The sequence below is a fragment of the Aedes aegypti genome, chromosome 1, assembly GCF_002204515.2.
Source record: "Aedes aegypti strain LVP_AGWG chromosome 1, AaegL5.0 Primary Assembly, whole genome shotgun sequence".
Classification (NCBI taxonomy): Eukaryota; Metazoa; Arthropoda; class Insecta; order Diptera; family Culicidae; genus Aedes; species Aedes aegypti.
In genome coordinates, this window is record NC_035107.1 from 30,316,424 (window position 1) to 30,326,817 (window position 10,394).

Here is a 10,394-nt window from a genome sequence, read left to right on the forward strand (position 1 = left end):
AACAAAGCACCAGCACCGACATAAGAGCATAATCTATGACTCACACAGAGTTACAATCATAAATCTTGTCTCATCTTTTTGACTCACTGTTTTTATAATTATGGATTTAAAACGCATGTAAAAACACACCGCAATAATATATACAAATATGTACAGCAAAATGTCGTTTTTTGTTTTTTCTATGCACTTCTTTATTTTTTTATGGAAATTTTTAACTTTTCTGTTGATTTTACCCTTGATTCTTTACTGGCAAATTTTGCATTTTTTATGGAAATTTTATATTTTTTATGGGACGTTAATATTTTAGCCGCGATAAATACGACTGAGAGTGTTTTAACTATTTGTCTGTGGTATTGGTGTGTATATTGATCTCTCTGCGTCAACTATTTAAAGCTACGTTTCCTTTTTTCTATAGACACTGTAAGGCGTTAGATTTGTTAAGAGACGATCCAGAATTCTGTAATCAAGCATACGTGTCTTAACATCATCAAAATGTTCCTTACGAGCTGAGTCTATGAGATTCCTAACTGTACCCTGGAGAATCCTTAAGGGATTCTTGGTTCTTGTGGGACTTTCCAGAAATTTCGACGAATTCATAAGGATATCTGCAGATTCCAAGTGGACACTGAAGGCTTCTTGAGGGATCCTTAGAGTGTATAAATGGTTATGGAGAATTATGTTCAAAATCTGGTAATTTCTAATAAACACTAGGGCGTCCTGTAAATTTTAAGCGGGATAATGTGAATTTCTAGTGGTATTTTTAATATTTCCGGCGAAAACTTGAGGGTTTTGAAAAGGTTCCCAGAGGAATTTGAAGTGTGCTAGTGGTAGCCTAATAATAATAAACTAAATATGTGTTTTCATCGGAGACTTGAGAATTTTCAGCAACATCGCAGTGGAATTCCAAGATATTAACTCAAGCAAAATCCTTAGCAAGATCCTGAGAACTCTATGCAAGATCCTGCGGATGCTTGGCAAGATGCTTTAGAGCTCAAGCATTTTTCTGTATATTTCTTATGAGAACCTGAAGATTCCTATAAGGTTCTTGAGGTTTCATAACAGGATCCTGTAAATTTCAGTTGATTTCATAAGGTAGGTGTAAATCATATATCAAGCTCAATGAAAAATTATTTCAAGTAAAAATTAAATTCTACAGAATTACTAGTCACCTTTATGCATCATCTCATCTTTATGTTTGCCTTTTTGATTGCAGTCAACCGTTCATTATAAAATGCTTTACTTTATCAGAAACATAAATTGAAAGAGCAATTCTAAACTTACCGAATTTTTCAAATTTTACGCTTAAGTCCAGAAGATAAACTGATTTTAAATGTTCATTCAATCAAAAAAAAAAGCTAATGCCGTTTCGCAATACCCAGCGCTTTTGATTCGTAAATACGTCTTAATAAGAAAACAAAAATATGTTTTTCGTGTTCTTTCATAGTTTTAAGAAAATGTCTAGTTCTTGAATAAAGGTCACTTATGCGATTATTGGTTTTACAAGGCCCTTTTATACAAAAATTAAATCAAGCTTCTAAATATAATTGAAGACGTTGAGGCGTAAAAACGCCACCAGAAAAACGTTTGCCAGATTTAACATTACGGGGCTATAGATTCATAGCATAGTATAACCCTTCGGAAAAATACTTCGAAGTGAACCTTTTCGAAGTCTCAAAGCCTTATGATTCCATAAAAATGATGTATTAACATTGTGATGATGTTTTCAAAACCAATAATTGAAAAATAAAATTTGGAATATGGGTTCCGATTTTGGCACGGTTCCGTTTTTGGCAACTGAAAATTTAAACTTTGTTGCCAAAAACGGAATCCCACTGTATTGATTTTCAATACCCGCTGATACGAATTGCCGTTTCCAATTTTCGATTTTCGAATATCGATTTAAGAGTTTTAATTTTCAAATTTCAATTTTAGATTTTCGATATTCGATTTTCGGTTTTTGGTGTTCGATTTTCGATGTTTAATTTTGGATTTTCAATTTTTTTTTCGATTAACGATTTTCGATTTTCGATTTTGGATTTTGGGTTTTGGATTTTGGAGTTTGGATTTTGGATTTTCGATTTCCGATTATTTTTAATTCTGATTTTGGATTTTACATTTGATTTTCAATATTCGATTTTTATTTTTGATTTTCAATTTTTGATTATCGATTATCAATTTTCAATTTTCGGTGTTCGATTTTCGATTTTGGGTTTTTGGATTTTGGATTTTGGGTTTTGGATTTTCAATTTTCGATTTTAGATTTTGGATTTTGGATTTTGGATTTTGATTTTGGATTTTCGATTTTAGATTGCGTTTTCAATTTTCGATTTCCGTTTATTTTTGATTTTAGGTTTGATTTTTAATATTCGATTTTCAATTTTCGATTTTTATTTTCGATTTTCAATATTTGATTATCGATTATCGATTTATGAATTTCGATTTTGGATTTTCGATTTTCAATTTTGAATTTTCGATTTGCGGTTTGCGATTGGCGATTTTCGGTTTTGGATTTACGATTTAAATTTTCGATTCTAAATTTTAGATTTTCGATTTGCGATTTTCGGTTTGCGATTTTCGAATTTAGATTTTCAATTCTAAGTTTTCAATTTTCGATTTTAATTATTAAATTTCGATTTGCGATTTTCGATTCTCGATTCTCCATTTTGGGTTTTGGATTTTCGATTTTGGATTTCCGATTTTGAATGCATGATTTTCAATTTTCGATTTTGGATTTTGTATTTTGATTTTTGATTTTCGATTTCAGATTGCGTTTTCAATTTTCGATTTCCGTTTACTTTTGAATTTCAAATTTCTGATTTTGGATTTTAGGTTTGATTTTTAATATTTGATTTTCAATTTTCGATTTTCAATTTTTGATTATCGATTTTCGATTTTCGATTTTGGATTTTCGATTTTCGATTCTCGATTCTCGATTTTCGATTTGCGGTTTGCGATTGGCGATTTTGGATTTTGGATTTACGATTTAAATTTTCGATTATAAATTTAAGATTTTCGATTTGCGATTTTCGGTTTGCGATTTTCGGTTTTAGATTTTCGATTTAAGATTTTCGATTCTAAATTTTCAATTTTCGATTTTAATTATTTAATTTCGATTTGCGATTTTCGATTCTCGATTTTGGGTTTTTTGGATTTTAGATCTTGTATTTTGGATTTTCAATTTTCGATTTTGGATTTTGGATTTCGATTTTTGATTTTCAATTTTAGATTGCGTTTTCAATTTTCGATTTCCGATTATTTTTGATTTTCGATTTCTGGTTTTAGATTTTAGATTTGATTTTCAATACAGGTCGGACTTGATTATCCGGAGACTCGATTATCCGGTGACTCGATTATCCGGAATTTTAGACTCGATTATCCGGAATTTGTTTTTTGATGTTCTTGTTTTTCAATTTTTATGCATAAATCTGAGAAAATTTGGTATTGCAATATACAAAATGATTTTTTTTTTCGTAGTTTTGAACGTGAGTTTGAAAAAGTGTATTTTTTGTGTATGTTGATCAAAACAATTTTTTTTTCTTTTAAAGACCCCTACTATTCCTAGAAATAATTTCTGGCTACGACACCGCATCATATAAATAAATAACGAAAAATGATAATATTTGAGTTCTTCTATCGAAGATTTCATTTTTTTTCCTAATGATTCGATTATCCGGAGGATTCGATTATCCGGAGTAAAAAAAAAATCGATACTCCGGATTATCGAGTCCGACCTGTATTCGATTTACAATTTACGATTTTTATTTTTGATTATCGATTTTCGATATTCAATTTTCGATGTTCTATTTTCTTTTTTCTATTTTTTACAGTCAAACCTGACTCGATATCGACTCATGGAACCATACTAAAAACAAAATTTCATGGTTGCTATGATGGTCCCTAGTAGCATCTTTCCAGAGGATTGCTGTTCCATGACTCGATATTTCCATGAGTCGATGGTCCCTTCAATATCGACTCAAGGAAGTTTCACTGTACTTTTGATTTTCGATTTATGCTTTGCAATTTCTGCAAAGTTCGATATCCGACTATAGATATAAAATTGAATTTTGGGTTTGCCGCAAATCACAAGTTTTTAAATTCAATTCAAGATTTTGAAGCGAATCAGAAGCGTTTACATAGGGCCCTATTACGGATTTCGATCACGGTGACAAAACGGTGAAGTGATCACTTTCCTATTACGGATATCACCTAAGTGAGAAAATGTGGAGAAGTTCATCGCAAGTGATCGCGCGCATGAACACGAGCTATGGTCTAATCCACCGGTGTACTAAATTCACTCGGTCTGAGAATTGTGACACTTGAGCGGGGCACGCTCCCGTATGATCCCCACGTGATCTGGACCCGCTCTAGTGTCAAAATTCTTCGACCGAGTCAGTTTAGTACACCAGTGGATAAGACCATTACGAATGGCACGCTACCCGGCGAAGATCGACAAAAGCAATCACTTGAAGTGGAAACTTTACACCGCCGTTTGCGGTGGTGAAGAGTTGTCACGTAAAATAAAATAAGTTCAAAACAGCATTTTTTATGCTTTTTAATTAACAAATCTTATATTTTTGTTATTTTAGAAAGTAGAACAATATGTTTAGGCTCGGTTTGCCGCCTCAAAGTAATCTATTGGCCTATCTTTATTTGTGGGAAATTGAGGCACAAGTGTTATTGAGTGATTTTAAAACGATTTTTCTGTACGCAAAAGAAAACATAATGGTAAATCCGAAAGGGATTAGCTGTAGAGAGATCTCATAGCTTTTTTTTTAGCTGTAGAGAGATCTCATAGCTTTTTTTTAGTTGCAAATTAGACTTTAGGCATGGGCCATTATATGTAAAACAAATATTACGGAACAATAAGTATGCAGTTGGACCTACTGGAGGAGGCACAAAAATCATACAATTGCTTTATTGTTAACTTCAAAGTAGTTCAAAGGGTAAGTGCGATGCTACGTTCAAGAAAAGTAAACAAATACTTGACCGAAAGGATCATGATATTTCCAACAAAGAGCTCCATTTCAAATTACATTTCTGCTCAACTGCGTACTGCGATTAAAGATAAATCTTTTCTCTGATTTCCAAGAAATTTCACACGCATCGAGACAAGCGATCACTTTTTTGCAGTAAACCAGCTCTAATAAAACATAAACTTGTTATATTTCTAGTAGGATTAAGTAAATGACTTACAAATAAAAAATTTATTGATAAAAGGATTACAACGAAATATATTTTATCCATCTCAAAAAAAGATCTTTATTTTAAATAATAAAATGAGCATGATTTTAGCTGTTGTTTACAAAGTATTGAGTTAGGTCTTCTGCCGAGAATCAATAAGCGCTCCGTACTTTGAAAATGACATTTAATATTTTTAACGTGATAGACAATTAAAAGCTAAAAAAAATGATCTATATCGAAATGTATTCATCAGATTCCCCAATAATCGAAGTCCTGTTTGCGTTCACCACTATTTAAAATATATTAAAGTATTTAGTAGTCAACGAAACCCTTTTTCTAATTCTCTACCAAACCACTACAGTCGCCTCTCCACATCTCGATATCGAAGGGACCATCGAGATAGGGAGAGATCGAGACACAGAACATTAATTTAATGAACACTAGATTAAAAATCAATCCGTTACTAGGAAAACAATAAACAAACAAACTTCATTTCGAGTATTCAAATTGATCTGAATCGCTTAAATTTGGTCTAGTAACCTTTGATAATATTCATATCGACATATGGAGAGAAAATTAGAAACATAGAATCATCAGGAACACATCGAGATAAGGAGGATATCGAGATATGGAGAGAGAAATCGTATGCAGAATGAAGGGACCGAAGCAATCATCGACATAAGGAAAGATATCGAGATGTAGAACATCGAGATGTGGAGAGTCGACTGTATATCCTTGCCTATGAAATTCAAAAGGCATCCGACACTTGAAGGAACACGAATACAATTCTTGTTAGACATAACATATGTTCTACATAATCAATTAAAACTGTTTAGTTATTCGAAATATTGATTATAATTTGGATAATCTGATTGAAACTTAACAGTTCATATCCGCGCGAAAGCTTCAAATCAACTTTCAAAGTCGCACCAAACAAACCTGTATTGTAATAGTTATGTAATTCTCGATACATTGATTCAAAATTCTACAATTCGAATCGGACAAATAATAAACGAAGACATTTCTATTACCTTATCATGTTAAAAAACTATTCAACGCAACTAGTGACTATTCGTGGCATCTTGCTAAAAACAATGCTATTATGAATACCACTTCACTGCAGTTGTCACTCCACTGAGTTCATTTTCAGTCACTTCACCGTCCGTGACAACGGGAATAGAGCAAAACAAGTGAAGTGACTGGAAGGTGAAGTGTAAGTGAGCGTGAAAGTGATATTCAGAATAGGGCCCATAGTCCTGATTCCGAAAAAAAATCGCTACCTCACGGCGTTACAGCTTCATCCCATGAGTTGTTATCCATGCAGAGGCACATGTGCCACCAGAATTCAAGGACAACCCATCCATATCAATCCCCTTTGGTACCTGTTGCATTGGTACTTGTCCCTTCTCCCACATCCCCAACACAGAATCCATCGCCTACTCACCGTAGTCCACTTTGTCGAAGAGTAGAAACCAATCAAATCAATCGAGTAGGCCTTGTTGACGCTTCACAGTTCCTAAACTGAACCCTGTTGTTTTCCGGCCTACCTATATAGCACTATTTCAACGTTTATTACACCAAACAATCAAGTATTGTTCGTAAAAAAGCGCCACTTTCCAAGCCGAAACTGCAAATCTGCAAAACGATGAAAGCACACGTTAAACCGCACGGAATCACTGCTCGATTTGCACTGAACTGATAACACAGGCCGCCGCGACGTCTTTCTGGTTGCCAACGAAACGCACGCTTTCAGTCATTGCCGTCTTTGTCGCACACTCTGTTCTTACTTTTTTTGATTGCGTAGTAGACCACCCACCGTCTACTCGAATCAGCTTTCACCACTGCTGGTGGTGAATATCGAGGGCTTTCTGGTGAAAAGCAAACACGTGGTTCTTCCGACAAACAACGATTTATTCATAGAAAATACTGATACACAACAGCAATCGCAACAATCGAAAGACCTGCCCAGAAAATCGTCGAGGCCCGTGAAGCATTTGGGATCACCACATCCGGTTTTGGTCGATATTTGTCATTGATTTGTCTAGTTTGAACAATGTTTCGATACACTTTGGCGGACATCTTTGCGTAGCGTGTACGATTCGGGCTGTCAAAATCCACGTGGTACAACCCAAACTTCAACCTGAAAATAGAGTTTAATTTTAAGATTGTCAAGCACAAGCAAGTAGTAGCCTCACGTATAGCCGAAGTTCCACTCAAAGTTGTCCATTAAACTCCACGCCAGGTATCCACGGACATTGCAGCCATCTTTAATGGCGTCCAGTGTCGCTCCAAGATGGCCGTTCAAGTAATCCACACGTCTCTCATCCACAGTCCCGACCGCCGTCGCAACTCCATTCTCCGTTATCCACACCGATGGATTGTCGTATTCGACCCGAATCCAGTTGAGCAGCCTCCTCAGACCCTCCGGTACGACCTTTATCCAGGAAGCCTCCGAAGATGGCCAACTTGGATCGACACTTCGCACGATCCCGGAATCGTGACCGTGCGACGGTACTTTGTAACCCGCTGGATTGTCCAAGCCGTTCTTCTTCACCAATGAACTAGTATAACTGTTCAACCCTAAAAAGTCAGCCGTTCCCTTGATTCGATCTATCTCCTCTTCGCTGAAACTCGGAAGTCTCGATTCCTTGAATCCCTGCTCCGCGCTCAAGTTCGTCACTCGATCCTTCATCACTTGGGGATAGTCTCCGACGAAAATCGGATGAGCGATCCAGCCCAACTCGAACTGTAAGCCCCACTCGGTAGCTTCCCGATCATCCACGGAATCATTTTCCGGTTCTGACCACGTGGCGCCCAAAGAAATCCCAATGCTCCCTCTCTGCCGTTGCTGATATCGCGCCCGATACAAATGCACAGCTTCCGCATGAGCTTTCACCAAGTTGTGAACGCAATGGTATTCCGTGACTCCATTGTAGAACGGATCGGCAATAACCTCACCGCCCATACAGTAATGGCCGGGTTCGTTGATCGTGGTCCACAGCTGAACACGATCACCAAATGTCGAAAAAGCTACATCAGCGTATTCGCCGAAATAGCTGACAATGTCAGGGTTCATCCACCCTCCAAGATCCTGCAATGCTTGCGGAAGATCCATATGCAGAAGCGTTACCATGGGCGTTATTCCGTTAGATAGAAGTTCATCGATCAATTTGCTATAGTACTCCACTCCTTTCTGATTCAAGGAATCCCTCGTTCCCATCGGCAAAACCCTACTCCAAGCGATCGAGAATCGGTAAACGTTCACTCCCAGTTCCTTCACCATCTGAACATCTCGACGCCACTGGTGGTAGCTGTCACAGGCGACATCACCGGTGCTGCCATCTGTGACGAATCCATCTAGATGGTGGCGGTGGTGAACCAATCGATCCCAAACGGATTCACCCTTGCCGTCCGCGTCCCAGCCTCCTTCGATTTGATAGGCGGACGTGCCGACGCCGAACTGGAAGTAGGCGGGGAATTCGACGGCGTGGGCGACCGCCAGTAGGCTGGTGACACTGAAAAATTTAACTTTAATAATTTAACTCGCATTTACAAGTAACTGATTCAAACGTCACCCACGTGATAAGAAACATTTGCGTTCAAGTGATCTGAGTGTTCTAGGCGATAACTATGTACCATTCACTTCTACTAGATAACTACTACTGATAGAAGTGCCACATTGGACAATGATAACATTTGAAGTTCTGTTTGTTGAACAAATAATTGCTTATCTGTGACCAATGTTGACCTTTTCTTTGGAATACTTTTTTCGTTATTCATATTATGTATCTTAGTTACCTGTGTCCCACCGATGCCTGAAACTGTTCTATAGGTTTTTGATATTGGATTTTAGATTTTGGATTATTGATTTTGGTTTTTAGATTTTGGATTAACAGAAATCAGAAAAAGACAAGAAGACGGTACCGGTGACCACCGGTGGCACCGGCCAAGAAGACAAGAATATATCTTAGACGGATATACGTTTTCTGTAGCCTATCTATTTGAGTAGACAGTGAAGAACTATTCTTGGCAGGGGTAGAAACAGAAGAGAACAATTTTAAACACCCACTATGATTATTTTATCTTCCAGCACTCCTAATCGGGCAGATCCGGACATATTCCAACAGCTAGCCGTAATCTCTCCAGGTGAACCCGTTGGAGTGGTTTCGTCATCAAGTCGGCCATGGCCAGCATTGACTCCGTTGGACAGCACTGCATTCTAATCTCTTCTTTCTCTTGCAGGTCTCGAGCAATGAACTACTTTGTAGGGTCAGGCGGGGCAAGATGAGCACCCTAAGGATAAGCGCGATTTAAGCCTACTTAAACGTAATTATTTTGGTAAAATTGGTAACCATCCTTATCTTTTACATTATTACTTTGACCTCCAACCATTAGAAGTTTTAAAAAGTGATAAATAGTTTTCCAAATAATACTTAAAAAAAAAGCTTTTTTATCATCGGTCAAAAAAACTGCGGGGCAAGATGGGCACCCCCATAAAAAGATGCAATTTACTAAAGAAAACTATTATTATTCAATGCTTGCAATATTCCAAGATATTATCTCTAATATCTGATAATATTTATCTTCAACTAGCTTAGTTTTTAAAACTTTTATCAGAAAATAAATCACTTTTCATAAATTGCTAAGATTTTACTTAAAAAACGATTAAATTTGTTGTTTGTTTGTATATTTTTTTAGAAAAATTGTTTTGTGCAAAGAAGATACCGTATGTCAAGCTCACAGCTAAATGTGGTTCTATAATTTCACACTTTTACTTAATTTTGAACATGGTGCTCATCTTGCCCCAAGGCTGTAAATTTATTAATATAATCAAAACAATTGAAATATTTTTTAAATTTGATAAAAAGTTTTGCTCCTGATTATCTACAGAAGATTATTCTATAACTATACGGCCAAAAACGTATGAATTAGTTTGCTTACGCAACGAAAATATCACTTTTAAATGAACAAATCTTATATGAAAAGGCTAATTTTTGGACTTCTATGTATTTTGGACAATATTTACGTTGTGCTGTTGATTTTTTAGCTGAAATTTATGGCCATCATATCAATTTAATGATATGCATCAGAAACCCAAATAATGTATTTAAAAAAAAATCGGTAGGAACGACACAAACTAGGGGTACCCATCTTGCCCCGGGTGCTCATCTTGCCCCACATTCCCCTACCGATGTGTTTGCTGCGCCGTTCGA

The 10,394-nt window shown here is 36.4% G+C and overlaps 2 protein-coding genes across 2 annotated transcripts in view; both read right to left on the reverse strand.

The window, feature by feature from the left end:
- The window catches only part of LOC110674830 (ras-related protein Rab-27A), a 138,346-nt gene extending 131,469 nt beyond the window's left edge, over positions 1-6,877 (reverse strand). The window contains exon 1 of the mRNA XM_021839296.1: positions 6,626-6,877. The gene's annotated coding sequence lies outside the window, so the exon portion shown is untranslated. The remainder of the gene's footprint in view (positions 1-6,625) is intronic.
- Positions 6,878-7,071: 194 nt separating this feature from the next.
- On the reverse strand, positions 7,072-8,853 carry LOC110674831 (myrosinase 1-like). Its single transcript, XM_021839298.1, has 3 exons — positions 8,761-8,853; positions 7,377-8,696; positions 7,072-7,321 (listed from the first exon to the last, which is right to left on the reverse strand). Exons 1-3 carry the CDS (start codon positions 8,772-8,774, stop codon positions 7,096-7,098), a joined length of 1,560 nt encoding a protein of 519 aa, XP_021694990.1. The 5' UTR covers positions 8,775-8,853; the 3' UTR covers positions 7,072-7,095.
- Positions 8,854-10,394: the final 1,541 nt, after the last annotated feature.